The 14,379-nt window shown below is 45.0% G+C and overlaps 3 protein-coding genes and 1 non-coding gene across 6 annotated transcripts; 2 read left to right on the top strand and 2 right to left on the bottom strand.

Moving 5' to 3' along the window:
• The first annotated feature begins 1,980 nt into the window (after positions 1–1,980).
• On the top strand, positions 1,981–4,482 carry LOC127764998 (zinc finger A20 and AN1 domain-containing stress-associated protein 6). 2 transcript variants are annotated; one of them, XM_052289783.1, is made up of 2 exons: positions 1,981–2,189; positions 3,626–4,482. In XM_052289783.1, exon 2 carries the CDS (start codon positions 3,641–3,643, stop codon positions 4,121–4,123), a length of 483 nt encoding a protein of 160 aa, XP_052145743.1. In that variant the 5' UTR covers positions 1,981–2,189; positions 3,626–3,640; the 3' UTR covers positions 4,124–4,482. The 2 variants fall into 2 exon arrangements, with proteins under 2 accessions (XP_052145743.1, XP_052145742.1); XM_052289782.1 differs by having other exon boundaries at positions 1,983–2,189; positions 3,620–4,482.
• A 1,058-nt stretch (positions 4,483–5,540) lies between these two features.
• On the bottom strand, positions 5,541–8,010 carry LOC127764994 (glucan endo-1,3-beta-glucosidase 8-like). Of its 2 annotated transcripts, none has more exons than XM_052289777.1 (3): positions 7,603–8,010; positions 7,014–7,518; positions 5,541–6,923 (listed from the first exon to the last, which is right to left on the bottom strand). In XM_052289777.1, the coding sequence occupies exons 2-3, from the start codon at positions 7,373–7,375 to the stop codon at positions 5,810–5,812; spliced, it is 1,476 nt and encodes a 491-aa protein (XP_052145737.1). In that variant the 5' UTR covers positions 7,376–7,518; positions 7,603–8,010; the 3' UTR covers positions 5,541–5,809. The 2 variants fall into 2 exon arrangements, with proteins under 2 accessions (XP_052145737.1, XP_052145738.1); XM_052289778.1 differs by having other exon boundaries at positions 7,014–7,616; positions 7,815–8,010.
• Positions 8,011–9,597: 1,587 nt separating this feature from the next.
• Positions 9,598–9,668, bottom strand: TRNAG-GCC (transfer RNA glycine (anticodon GCC)). The gene has a single exon. It is a non-coding gene; the product is annotated as a tRNA-Gly (tRNA).
• A 1,433-nt stretch (positions 9,669–11,101) lies between these two features.
• LOC127764996 (replication factor C subunit 5) lies at positions 11,102–14,360 on the top strand. Its single transcript, XM_052289780.1, has 11 exons — positions 11,102–11,294; positions 11,411–11,521; positions 11,623–11,655; positions 11,997–12,165; positions 12,258–12,439; positions 12,838–12,974; positions 13,093–13,191; positions 13,365–13,434; positions 13,519–13,593; positions 13,835–13,880; positions 13,988–14,360. Exons 1-11 carry the CDS (start codon positions 11,211–11,213, stop codon positions 14,044–14,046), a joined length of 1,065 nt encoding a protein of 354 aa, XP_052145740.1. The 5' UTR covers positions 11,102–11,210; the 3' UTR covers positions 14,047–14,360.
• Positions 14,361–14,379: the final 19 nt, after the last annotated feature.

Raw genomic sequence — 14,379 nt, 5'->3', positions numbered from 1 at the left:
CGTTTCTCCGTGGCCCACTCACCGCCCCGACGCGGGTTGCGGGCCGCGGACATGACGCGGCCCATCTTAGTGGGCCCGTAGTTGGCCTTAGGTTATTTTTTTTTTCTTTTCTTCCTCTTGAATCAAGGTTACATATGCCCGGTTTATATTCTAATTTTTCTTCTTCAAACTTTTAATTTTTCTATCACATCAAACTTTTCTACACACATAAACTTTTAACTTTTCCGTCACATCGTTACAATTTCTTCAAACTTCCAATTCTGGCGTGTAACTAAACACAACCATACTTACATTCCATATTCCTTTGATTTTTTATAAACAGTAAATTCACAAAACCATAGACATCAATAACGTAAAATCTAAGTTGTACAATTTGTTTCGTGAGTTTCTTAGCAAAATATTTCATAAAACCCTAGCTGCAAGGTTATATCGTTAATTTAATAAATATGTTCATCTATAATAATTGTTAAAACATTTGTACTGCATGCGGAGTATATGTGTATTTTACCCTACATAAAAATATGAGGTTTCTCGAAACAATTTTATCTCCAAACATAAGATTCCTAAAACACAAATAACAATAATTAAGGTAGTTTGCACTTTGAAAATGAAAAAGAATTTGTTTCATTGACTTTTTGTTGACGTCAATGCATCAGGCATCTCAATCCCGATTGCTGGTATGAAAGTACCCCAAACGACGAGATGGCCACCGACTCAAGCACGGTTGCCGCCATGTTGAGCCTGCTGTGAACTTGTGATTTCTTCGGCGTGCGACTTGGAAGGTGGAAGTAGCTTCTCTATAGCACACAAACAACACGATGAACCGATGGCTATGGAGAAGAGAAGGCAACTGCCAGTGTGAAAGATGATGAGCACGTCTATAGTGCTCCCAATGTTGACCCGAAGAACAAGGTAGCAAGACCATGATAAGCGTGGTTGCCAATTTAGGACAAATCTAAAGCACTTAACATGTACTCCCTCCGCTTCTATAATAATTAACGTTTTGGACAAGGTTAAGGTCAAACTTTAATAACTTTGATCATCAATAACTTCAAAAATATTTAGTTCAAAGAAACTAGAACAACATATATAGATTTGTCTTTCAAAACACTATAATGTAAGCATTCATCTATTTCTTATGTATATTATAATAGAAAAATAAGGTTAAAGGTACATTTTGTAGACCGTGTCATTGTCCAAAATGTCAATTAAAATAAAACCGGAGGGAGTATACATGAAGCTACATGCAACTACATACATTGATGTAGCAACAATTGATCGGCTACGATGGCTATCACAACAGCAGCTTGAAATTATTGCAAGCTGCAGCGGCATTCAATTACCGTAGCCGCTGTAACTAGAGGCGGAGACAGGAGTAGGGTAGCTAGCGCTGCCGCCCTACTCTTGATCCTAGATATTCATTAAAATTTTATTTTAAAACTTTCAAAACTAAAATATAAAGATAGAATTATATAAATTCTGGCTCCACCACTGACTGCGACAACAATTCAATGGGATTACCTCTAACCATATCAAATTGTACATTAATATCATCTGCGCTAGCTTGAGTTGTGCAATGCTTAACCAACAAATTGGACCTTAATGAAGCTCCACTTGTTACAACTACTAAAACTTTCAACTAAATCCGAATTTAACCAGCCGTGTTCAGGCGACGAGCCCCACCTGTACACATTAAACACTCAATCATCCAGCTTCAGCTGGGTCCCACAAAGTGATTTCAAATGGGCCCCACAACAATCGCCCTCATGTTGAATCTTCGCGTCTAGAAGCATCCGGCTCCTAATCCCCACCAGATTACACTACCATTCCACCTAGCTTAATTTAATTAATTAATCCTTTCAGCCCAACCCAACCACCCCCCTAATCACATAATCAAATTTAATCATCCCCACGAAGCGAAAAGTTGAAAAAGCCGTGTCCGAATGCGGAAATGGGTGGCCTTTATATACAAACCCCGACGCCACGCAGCTCGCCCGAAGAAGAAAAAAAAAAGGAAGGAAAAAAAAAAAGAGAAGGCGACGCGAAAAGCAGAAAGGAAAAAAGAACTCCGTTCTCTCCTGGAAGAACAGGTTGGGGAAGGAGAGGAGAGGAGAGGAGAATCCGCGTAGGCTGCCCCCCGCAGATCCGATCGATCGGGCCTCTCCGGCGAACCCCTCGTCCTCCTCGCGGTAAGGCTCGATCTGAGATTGTTTGCTATTTGGTGGTGGCATGTAATTTTGCTTGCTGGTATGGTTGGTTTGTTGAATTGTAAGATGTTTTAGTCTTGGTTGAGGTCGATCTAGGATTTGATGGTCGATCTAGGATTCGATGAGTAGATTGGCGTGGTTGATGGTTAGGCACGGATTAGTATGTCTCAATTTGGTGTGCCTGCTATGATGATGGATGAATTGCCTTTGACTTTTTGGGTATGAAAACATGGGGGTAAATTTACGCAGAGAGATTAGTTTCCGGATGGGGTAATTGTTTGTTTATGGCCTTGATTACACGCCGGACGTAGCTTCTTCCATGTGGCGTAGCTGAGATTTGCAGACCAACATACCAAGTGCGTTTAGCTGGTAGGATGGCTTTCTTGTGGTGTTCACTTCTGTGGACAGGATATTGTTGTCTTGTTGAGGTTTCTTGCGGTTTAGTCAGCAGAGATTGCAATGATCATGAAGGCAATTGCATCGAATTTTTGTGATCTAAGCATGGGAATTCACAATGGTGTGGTGTTGCTTGCCGACGACGAATATGGAAATTGGTGATTGTACAAGGTATTTTCATGTGTATGGAAACGACAATACATTGTACCAGCTTAATATATCATCGCTTCATTTGTTTGCATTGGTTTAGCTCATCATGGCACCCTCTCTGTTTTGCTGGGCTGGTCTCACACACAACTTATTGCAAATAGGCACATTTTTAGTTTATCTCCCACATATGTGCGTGCTAGGCAATATTTTTAGCACCAGGTAATACATATTGAAAAGTGAAGTAGTCCAATCTAGATTCTATCCATATATATGCATATTTTTTTCTGTTGATATATCACCAGGGAATACCTTTTGAGAATGGGAGTAGCCCAATCAGGTATATGGTTATGAACTAGTCTGTGTCAATTGTTGAGGTCTGATCAAACTCATGTGCTAACTGCTAAGGCAGTTCCTCTGTCCATAAATATGCCACTTATTTGGTAATACTCAGTGAGTACCTGTGGCATTTCATCTCAATGATAGGAATGGATTACTAAATTCGTGTTGTATGTGGGGATGAGTTATTGTCACAGACAGGGCAGTTCCTCCCAATTGTTATTGCCCTTGGGTGATCAGATGCAATGGAGTTTTATTAGCACTATTCTTTGTGACCTTGAACCTTATTGGCAGGTACAACCAACTAAATTTGTTCTGTAGGTTGGGATGTTGTCTTGTCATGCATGGTCTACTCAATTATATCATGTAATAAAGTTATACTCCACACTTGTGAGAAAATTCTTGCTGAAGGGGTGATGGCTATCTGACTCTTACCTAGTTCCAACTACCTTATACATTTGGTGCAATGGCCATGTCGAATGGTCTTGAAGTTTATTGATTAATGATTAAGTTGTTATTTTCTATTGAAGGTGCAGTTGGTGTTCCTTACAATGGCACAAGAGAGCTGGAAAAAGGAGGCAGAGGAGACTGGAGTCCACACACCTGAGGCCCCTATATTGTGCGTTAACAACTGTGGCTTCTTTGGCAGCCGGATGACAGAAAACATGTGCTCAAAGTGTTATAGGGACACCGTTAAGGCCAAGACAGTGGCCACTGTTGTGGAGAAGAAACCTCTTGCTTCATTGTCTTCCACACCTTTGGTGGCAGAAGTCACAGATGGAGGGTCTGGTTCAGTTGCAGATGGGAAACAAGTAATGGAGGAGGATACACCAAAGCCACCCAGTAACCGTTGCTTATCATGCCGGAAGAAGGTTGGGTTGACAGGATTCAAGTGCCGCTGCGGAGGCACCTTCTGTTCAATGCACCGCTATGCCGATTCACACAAATGCACATTTGATTACAAGCAGGCCGGGAGGGAGCAGATTGCCAAACAGAATCCTCTTGTGAAAGCTGACAAGATCACCAAAATCTGATGGCGGTTCTAGAGGAGCGATGCTCGTTTATTTCCTCATGGTGTTACTTGATCTGTCAAGTTTACTTCAAGATTATACTTCAGGGGTTGGATGTATCTATCATTCTCCTGGGATTTGCTTTGCCAATGAACGCCTTCGACAAACACCACGGATTGATGTCTCTCTAGCACTGGAGCACTGCTCAATGCGCTTGGGCACGCCTTCAAGGCTATATTTCTTGGTGTTTGCGTGGGAACTTTCATTGGCACAGGTGCACTTCTCCTTATTTGCAGTATGAATAATGTAAATATTTATATTTTATTCAGTATGCAATTCTACTGATTATATTATTATGCCCAAGGTTCGCCAGGCTTCCATTATCACCTGCTACAGTTTGTTTAGATAGATTACTGTGTGTATTGTAGATATAATACTTTTGGTGCCATAATGTTGTTATCCAGTGTCAATACCTACCTCTTATTCAGAGCTTGTTTAGAAGGATCCTGGTTGGTGATAAGCGTGGTTGCTCTGATCTTGTTTTGTTAGTGTTATGATAGCATGAGCCAACCATACTACAAGATAAAATTCTTACAAGAGATAACAGTGGAACATAATCAATCAACCATCGAGTAGCCACTGCCCAGTGTTTAAGAACAGCTTGGCTGCACCAGTGAGAGCAGGTACAATAGCAGGCTATAAGCCAGCTGCAAACATATTTTAAGAAGATAAATGAGGAGAGAGGAGAGGAGCGGGCTACAGATTTGTAGCCAGTTGTAGCACGGACTCTAAGACGCAGTGTATACATGATAGGTGGGACTAGGTATTAATTGTATAGTATATAACTATTGTATGAATGAGCTATTAGATTGGCTATAGATGAATTAGAGTTAGTAGTTGGCTATACTATTAAACTTGCTCTGATGCAACTCCATCTTTCAGGCACTAATTTATTATAGTTGGTTAGCTCGCACTACACATCTGCATGGGAACTAGTTATTTTTGCCAACTTGCAATGAAGGAAAAGTTGTGCATCTAGACCATGTTATACTGGATCCCGGAGCCATGTGTTCGCTGCATCTTGGATTTGCATTCAAATCATCTACTAGTATATACTAATAGTATACTCCCTCCATCCCACGATACAAGGGATTTTGATTTTTTGCTTGCAATGTTTGACCACTCGTCTTATTCAAATTTTTTTCCTAAATATAAAAAGTGAAAAGTTGTGCTTAAAGTACTATAGATAATAAAGTAAGTCACAAATAAAATAAATAATAATTTCAAAAAAAAATTGAATAAGACGAGTGGTGAAACGTTGCAAGAAAAACTCAAAATCCCTTATTATAGGACGGAGGGAGTAGTAACTCTATAACGTAAAGGTGACCAAATCTGGATCAATGATAATTAACATACTCCATGATACTATGATGGTGCACCCCCATTGTATCTGATTGAATATCTTCCCCTTTTTTTTTTCGAACTATCTGATTGATTATCTGAAAGAACCACACTCGATTAGCCATCGAAATCAACTTCTAATTTGCAATCTTATGTCACCATTTGAGCACATCAAGTTTGTGAAAATTATCTCAGTATGTATATACTGAAAACGTATCTCCAGTACAAAGGCTTTACTAATTACTAACAACACCAAGAATGCTGCAACAAAATCAAAAGCCTGTGTAATATAACTGCAGTAGATCAATGCTAATGCAGCAAGAACAAACGGAACAAAGCCAGCAGCGCTAGCACGGCGGCGCCGGCTCGCCGCCGGTGACCCGCCGAGGTGGCGGCGATCTGTATTGTGAAGTTGCAGGCCGGGGTGGAGGGGTCGGTCTGCGTGGGCATGCCGAGCCCCTGGAAGTCGCAGGCGTCGTCCTTCTGGTTCTGAACCTGGAAGTAGGCGTTGAAGGCGTAGGAGGCGTTGCCATTGGCGTCCATGCCGGCGCAGGTTGAGCCGTAGCCGAGCGCCGTGCAGTCGGCGAAGGTGCAGGCGAAGTTGATGTTGTCGGCGAGCTTGCTGGTGTCCTTGGCGTTGGTGTTGATGACGCACCACGTCCTGGGCAGGTACGTCACGCCCTTGGCCGGCACGAGCATGGTGTTCTGGCCCTGCCCGGTGAGGTCGACGGGGTACTTGGGCTGGCCGTCGAACCGGAGGATGCCCCAATGGCGCTCGAAGTCGCCCGGCGCCACGCTCTTGGCGTCCTCGTCGAGGAGGCCGAAGAGGTAGACCTCGATGTACTGCCCCGGCCGCGCCGGCGTGCCGGCGTTGGCGGCGAGGCGCTTGAGGAGGCCGTTGTAGAAGCGCTGCGCGTAGGTGGCGGTGGCGTGCTTGTCGCCGTCGGTGGGCCAGCCGACCTCGCCGACGACGATGGGCATGTCGCCGTGGCCGACGCCCTTGAGCGCCGCCACCAGCGTGTCGAAGTTGGCGTCGAACACGTTGGTGTAGGAGATACCGTTGTCCACCACCGGCGTCGCGCCGCCGTCGAAGAAGGCGAAGTCGACGGGGAAGTCGTCGTTGAGGTAGAGGCTGATGAAAGGGTAGATGTTGACGGTGAACGGCGCGCTGTTGTTGGCCAGGAACTGCACCATCTGCGTCATCAGGTCGGCGATGTCGGCGCGGAACCGCCCCGCCGACGGCACCTGCTGGTCCTGCGGCGAGTCGTACACGTCGGCGTTGAGCGGCACGGTGGCCTTGATGCTGTCGCCGAGGCCGGCGTCGTTCAGCGCGTTCTGGATGTTCATCAGCGCCGGCAGCGTCACCTTGTCGAACGTGCCATTGTATGCCGCCAAGAACGGCTCGTTCCCGACGGCGACGTACCTGCACAAGAACCTCACACAAGTCACATCACCACGCCACGGGCGGCGGCGCCATGAACGGCGGCGAGGGCGAAGCAGAGCAGCGGCTCACTTGATGGTGACGCCGCCGTCGAAGTTGTAGCGGGAGACGTTGCGGCGGACCCACTCCTTGGCGGTGTCGTAGTCCGTGATGGAGTCGAGCATGACGTTGGGGATGGCGACCATGACCTCGATGCCGGTCCCGGCGAGCGCGCTGAGGGTGTCCTGGTCGGCGTCGAACAGCTTCACCTTCTTGATCCCATTGTCCTGGAGCAGCTGCGCCACGATCTTGGGCGGCAGCGGGTGCGACGCCTGCGTGCCCCAGTTCATCCCCAGCGCCTCCGCCGCCGGCAGGACACCGCCGGACCACGACGCGGCCGCCGCCATTGCCACCATCGCGCCGAGCCACCACTGGAGCACGGCGAGATCCGCCATTCCGTTCCTCCCAATCGCAGCAGGCGATTTATACGGCCTCCTGGATGATTGGGAATCCAAGAATTGGAACCCAACCAAGAAGCTCCAAAGATCTCCCGATCCGAACAGAGGCAAGCTCGATCAAAACACCAACCAATGGCGGCCTATGAAAGAATGAACTGAAATCCTATAAACCAAAACGCGGAGCTCGAACAAGCCAAGAAATAGCAATGGCGCCTGACCACAACCTGGAGGCGGAGAGCTGAAATACAACACCGGAAACGCGGTTACTTCTCACTGGCAACTGCCGCCCATTTACGAAAAAAACAGCACGGGAAAGCGGATGAATTCACGTGTAAACGCCGCGAATTCCAGCAACCAAATCGGAGTAAATGTATCAATCCCCAGGGACAGGGACGGATGGGAGAAGAAGAAAAGAAGAAGAAGAAAGCCGCGTAACTTTCCGACCGAACCAAGCAAAAAGACGGTGACGGATTGATGGGTACACGGGGAGCCGACGCGATCGAGAGCATTAAACTGTTGAGATTTCCGCCGCCGCCGCCGCTGCCGCCGCCGACGAGGAGAAGACGCGGCGGGGCGGTGGATTGATGGATGGATGGGATGGGATGGAGTCGTGGTGGTGGTGAGGACTGATGAGGAAGAAGTGGAGGAGGTAGTAGTGGAGGGAGGAGGGGCGTTTTGGTAATTTGAGTGGGCGCGGGCGTTGCGGTGCGGGAGGAGGACGTGGCACGCGATTCGGCGGTTGACTGGTGGAGCCCACGTGGCGCGGGCGGCGAGCCCTCCAGCCAATCCACTACCCTAAAAAACAGAAAAAAAATCACGAGATTTATTATTTTTTTTCGAGTAGAAACTGTTCGTTTGAAATTTTCAATGTTAGTATAGTGTGAGATTTGTACTCCAGATCTGTATGATTGAAGCATTATATATATATATATATATATTTTAAAATAAAACCTGGATTTTGTGGTGTAGTGGGAAAATGGACGAGAAGGGAAGGGGGACAAACGCAGGAATGGCCGGTGGTTTTGCCTCGCCGGGATTCGTCGCGTCCAAGCTTTGCTCGGCTCGCCGGTGCATTCGCCCGTTACTCCATGCGCATTTACCAAAACGCCCCTGGTTCGAAATGGCAACTTGCCCCCAGGCAGGCACACCACGATCTGGTACTACTAAACCCCCGGCATTTCGCACATGTCTCCACGCGACGCACACCACCCCCACGACTCGTGCCGCGCTTGGGTAGGCCGGCCCATGCGACCAATCTTTGCGTCGCTACGCTAACTATTGTATATGTGCTGGCATCGTATGAGCCCGACACGTCGCACCAAGAGTCGTGTTCCCATCCTCTATCGTAATGACACTATCCTCTATCATAATAACACTATCATCATAAATACTGATACGTAAGATAATAGAAAGATGAAACATACATAACAATGACTATAATAATAGTGATATTGGCCCTGTTTAGATACAAGGGATATTTTTTTAGCCCTCTCTCAAATAGCTCAAAAATATCCAAAAGGGTGAGTTATTTAAGGGCTATTTCGAAATAACCCATAAAAAAACTATCCCACCCAAGAGATACTAATTGGGGCTATTTCGGGTGGGGCCCACTGGAAAAGTGTCTTTTCTCTCTATCTCTCCATGGGAATGTACATTAAAGGCCAAATAGCTCTCAAAATAACCCTAGGATCAAAACAGCTTAGAGTTATTTTATTGAATGGCTAATTTCTTATGTAAAAAATAGTTTTCAAAATAACTCTTAGCTAGTTTTTCAAACAAGGACATTATAATGGAGGATCGTACCATGCGGCAGTCGTACTCGTACCATGTCGGTTGGTTCTAGCGGTGGTTGGGGAAGCGTACCGTGCATCGCAGCTGAGCTAAGCTAAGCTGAAAACGCGGCGAAGGCAGAGACGTGCCGACCACAACCAGGTGATCGAGGTGAGGTGCACATGATCAGTCATCATCAGCAAGAAAATGCAGGTGGTTACCACGAAGAAGCGGATCAGTGGATTCAGAGCGAAGAAAGGGGCCGGATCAACGCATCGTGGCTGGGGAAAATGGTGTCGTACAGTTAATCGGTTGGAGATAATCGATTTGGACGGCCATCGCCTGATGACCATTGATCCCCTCTGCAATAGCGAGTGATCGACAGTATTGAGATTTTGAGACTGGCAGGTAGGGCAAGGAAAAAAAAATGCAAAGAATATCAAAATATTTGCACCAGCCGGGAATCGAACCCGGGTCTGTACCGTGGCAGGGTACTATTCTACCACTAGACCACTGGTGCCTTGTTGATAGATTTTTCAATTAACAAGTTCTAATCGATTTCATCCATTCTTCGTTACACTACGCTCTGCAATCTGCAGGGACTTTGAAGCCATCGTCTCCTACTCTTCCCTGTTCTTCTGTTACTCGCTCCGATGACTTATTACTACTCCTAGTATTAATGACGCTTCGAAATCAAGCAACGGTCGGCAGTGTAGTTACTGCTACTGCCACAAGGTAAGCTCGAACACTGCACAGCAAAGCACAGGTCTCTGAAGCGATGAAGTCTGAACTAGGAGTAGTGCACTAATTGAGCCGTGCAACGTACAAAATCGTCAGTGCAGTGCAAAACTATTTGGACAGATGCACTTGCGCAGCGTTACTTTTGGTTTCCCCCGGTCGTTTCACAGCGCCAACAAAATCTTTCTCCGCATGAAGAACATGACAGCTTCTTAGCATATAATTAATTGATTATTAACTAAACTAACTTGAGCAATGAATTAACGTCATATTTTAAAGTAATTAATCTATAATTTTTAATAGAAAAATATCATTTGGCAGTTTAATAACCGTGTGTGGAAAATAACGAGGTAGAAGTTGAGAATATGTACTAGCTGGGTTTGTATAATTGTACCACTGTACCCAGCACTACAAAGTGTCTGGTTTGTACTCCTACCATTGAGTACAGCAGTGAATATTACTGTACCTTCTGCTTTTGTACCAAAAGTGTGTTTACTACCCTAATTAAGGGTCTTTTTGGATTCTTACCATTGTTAGCCTTGCCAACTTTTGAGCGATGGCAAGATTCCACTCTTGCCATTTTTTTTGGCGAGGTGATTAGGTGAAAGTTCTGTTTGATGCTAGCGGCTGTGTTTGGAGGTGGGTGTCGAGAACCCATCTCTCATGCACACGGAAAACGGAGCAGTTTATTAGCGCGTGATTAATTAAGTATTAGCTATTTTTTTAAAAAATGGATCAATATCATTTAGTAGTTTGAAAAACATGCGCGCGAAAAACGAGAGTGGAGGGTTGGGAACTTGCTCTTACAAACACACCCGGTTGTAAACCAAATGAATACCATTTCTTTTTTTGCAACACCGATATTTTGTTATGATTGAGACTGACAAAGAAACAAGCACAACAATATTTCTGTTTTGGATCCTAAGGCCTAGTTTAAGGGAGATTAAGATTATAAGAAACACCTGATAAAAATGTTTTAATTCATTTTATGGACTCTGAAACTACAACTTTTCATAATTTAAGATAAAAAAAAACTGGATTATTTGAATAGTTTTTTATTATGGGAGAATCTTGGCATGCCAGGAGCTTTACGACCATGCCCCAGGTCAAAGCACGCAGCTTAAACCTACCCACTGACATGCTGGACCCACCTGTCAGAAACCCTCCCCCCATCGCTGACGCGCGAGGCCGCCGCATACCCTCCCTCCCGCCCCAAATTCCCGCCAATCTCTCCCCGCTCCCCTCTCGAGCCGAACCCCAAATCTCTCTCTCCTCTCTCTCTCTTCTCTCTAGCAGCGGCGGCGGCGGCGGCGAGGCGAGGAAGATGCTGTGGGTGGACAAGTACAGGCCGAAAACCCTAGACAAGGTCACCGTCCATGACCAGGTCGCGCAAAACCTCAAGAAGCTGGTAGGCTCCCCCCCCCCCCCCCCTCGCGACGCCCGTCTCCGGCGACCCACCCTAGGGTTTCGCCGCCCTCGTGCTGTTCTGATGGGGGTTTGGTTTGTTTTGTTTTTTTTTGTCAGGTGGCGGAGCAGGATTGCCCGCACCTGCTCTTCTATGGGCCGTCGGGGTCCGGGAAGAAAACCCTAGTCATGGCCCTCATCAAGCAGATGTTCGGCGCAGGCGCGGATAAGGTCTCATTTTGTAATTAATTTGTTCTTTTTAATTCTTTGTGAGATCTTCTCCTGTTTCTGGTGGTGACGTTTTTTGTGCGGTTTGATTTGTTCGCTTGCAGGTGAAGATGGAGAACAAGACATGGAAGATCGATGTGAGTCATACCACATTTTCTTAAGCCCATCTTTTTCTTCGCTCAGTATGTGTCCTTAATTCCTTATTGCACAATATGTGCGGAGTAGTATTCAACAACTCACTGAGAAGTCCTGAGTGATGCCATTGTTACTGCCTATGCCCCTGTGCCATGTAAATTACAAGTAGTAATTAGTAATTGCCCTATCCTTTTTGTGCTTATGCTGAACACTGAGCTAAATGACAGAAAACTATTAAATTTGGAATTTGGATAGATAATAGTGTTGTGTGATAGTACTATGTAAGGCGCCAGTTGGAATACATGTATAATGTTAAGACTGGGGTGGTATTTCCTTTCCCCAGACTGGGTCGAGGAATATTGAGATAGAACTGGCAATGTTGTCGAGCGCCCACCATGTGGAGATGAACCCCAGCGATGCTGGGTTTCAGGACAGGTATGTTGTTCAGGAAGTCATTAAAGAGATGGCGAAGAATAGGCCAATTGATGCCAAGGGCAAGAGAGCATTTAAAGGTAGGTGCTTTTCTCCAAATTACATTATGGCCATGCAAAAGTTAGCATATTTCTTTCAAAATTTACTAACTATATTTCACATAAACTTGCAGTCCTTGTCCTTAATGAAGTCGACAAGCTCTCACGAGAAGCCCAGCATTCCCTTCGTAGGACAATGGAGAAGTACAGTGCATCATGCAGGCTGATATTGTGCTGTAATAGCTCATCAAAGGTGACAGAGGCTGTAAGGTCTCGTTGCTTGAACGTGCGAGTGAATGCACCCAGTGAAGACCAGGTTAGTGATGAATGTCTCAGTTGTCATATTTAGTGTCGCAACTCACTGGTTTATGCATTTCATCAATGGCTTGGGTTACTTGTTTGGTGCTACAACGTCGCATAGGGGAGTTCTGAAATATCAGTGATTCTTTACCAGCTGATTTTTTGTGTTAAATTTGTTGGTAGGTATGTTCCTCATTCTGAGTGTGGCACATTGCATGTGTAAAATTAGACTTCTATCTGGGACTGTTTGGATGTTTTATCTAAGGTTCAACTGTAAGCTTTTGTGGGAAAAATCTTGGATGACAGTTGAAGAAAGTGTTGATATTGCAGCTACTTCGATACAGTTTCCATTATTCCCTGCCTGTTAAAATGTCTTTGTACGTTTATGCTCCTGAAAGTATGATTATTTTGCAGATCGCCCAAGTTCTGGAGTTCATTGGGAAGAAAGAAAATCTGCAGCTTCCATTTGGATTTGCTGCTAGGATAGCAGCACAATCGAACCGTAACCTGAGACGAGCGATACTGTTTTTTGAGACCTGCAAAGTCCAGCAGTAAGCCTGTCTGCGTTAATATATTTCTGCCGTTCCCTTCTTACCTGTTTCCCTACGTCCTTCACCAGTTACATCTGTATTTTCCTAACCAACATTTATATTTCTTTCTGAATTGCAGATACCCATTTACATCAAATCAAGTAGCACCTCCTCTTGACTGGGAGCAATATGTGTCAGAAATAGCAGCTGATATCATGAAAGAACAAAGCCCTAAAAGGTTCATCATGTTTCAACTCCTGTGGCTTTATTGTTCCTGTAGGATGCTAATGATATTATTCTGTCTTCTGTTGTTTTTTTATTGCAGTACATATTTACATTGTGAAATATGTGAGTATCATGGGTTCACTACTTCACTTGATTTGACTTCGAATTTTAAATTCAACATTTCAGGCTATTTGCTGTGCGCCAGAAGTTCTACGAATTACTTGTGAATTGTATCCCACCTGAAAGCATCTTAAAGGTGATAGAATGCCTCCATAGTTCTGTTTAATTTTCCTCGTTCTGTTTTGTCTCACAAGCTGAACTTGTAACTTTAATATTGCAGAAGTTGTTGGCGGAGTTACTGAAGAAATTAGACTCTGACTTGAAACATGAAATTTGTCACTGGGCTGCACACTATGTGAGTAAATAAGCATGGAACACTTCTGCCACTGTTTTAGTAGTTCGATATGTTCTTCCTCCTATAAATATGGAACACTTCCAACTATTTTTTTAGTTCCATATATTCTTCCTTCTTCCTTTGTTCGAGTAGATTTCAGTACACTTTGCAGTACTAGTTTTTCTTAGTTTTGATTCCTAGTTTGACCTTTGCTGTCAATCTTTCGATAAATCTTGGTGTTGAGCTGTTTCCATGTTTGCAGGAACACAAGATGCGTCTTGGGTCCAAGGCCATTTTTCACCTAGAAGGTACCTGCTGTTTTCCATTTCTTCTCTTGCCTGTACTGTACAAGCACAATTACAGCAGCATATACACCAGTGCTCGTACTGACATCAAATACCTTACGTTTCTGCAGCTTTCGTCGCCAAATTCATGAGCATCTACAAGGAATTTCTTGTCTCTACATTTGGCTGAGCATCTACAAGGAAGCTGCTGCATGTCCATTTCCGGCAACACAAGGATGTTGGGAAACTCTCCATGCTAGCCATCTTGGCCAATGTAATCGGTTCGATCAACGCAACGGGATCAAGTTTGTAGCAGGTTTATGTGAGTGACATTGAGCTGGCCTTTTGTGTTTGTGCATCTGCCCGTTTCCGCAAGATCTGACGCAACTACTCGAAAGCCAAAACATGCTTAAATGATTCGGTCGAAATAGAAAGACATCGGTAATCTTGGTACAAGAACCACGCTATCCAGTTCGATGCAACAATTCGATCTTTGGATTTGTGACGAAAGCTAGCATACGAT

This window comes from Oryza glaberrima, chromosome 3, assembly GCF_000147395.1.
Source record: "Oryza glaberrima chromosome 3, OglaRS2, whole genome shotgun sequence".
Lineage (NCBI taxonomy): Eukaryota > Viridiplantae > Streptophyta > Magnoliopsida > Poales > Poaceae > Oryza > Oryza glaberrima.
The sequence above is the reverse complement of the archived record's forward strand: the minus strand, read 5'-3'. Positions and strand labels throughout refer to the sequence as shown.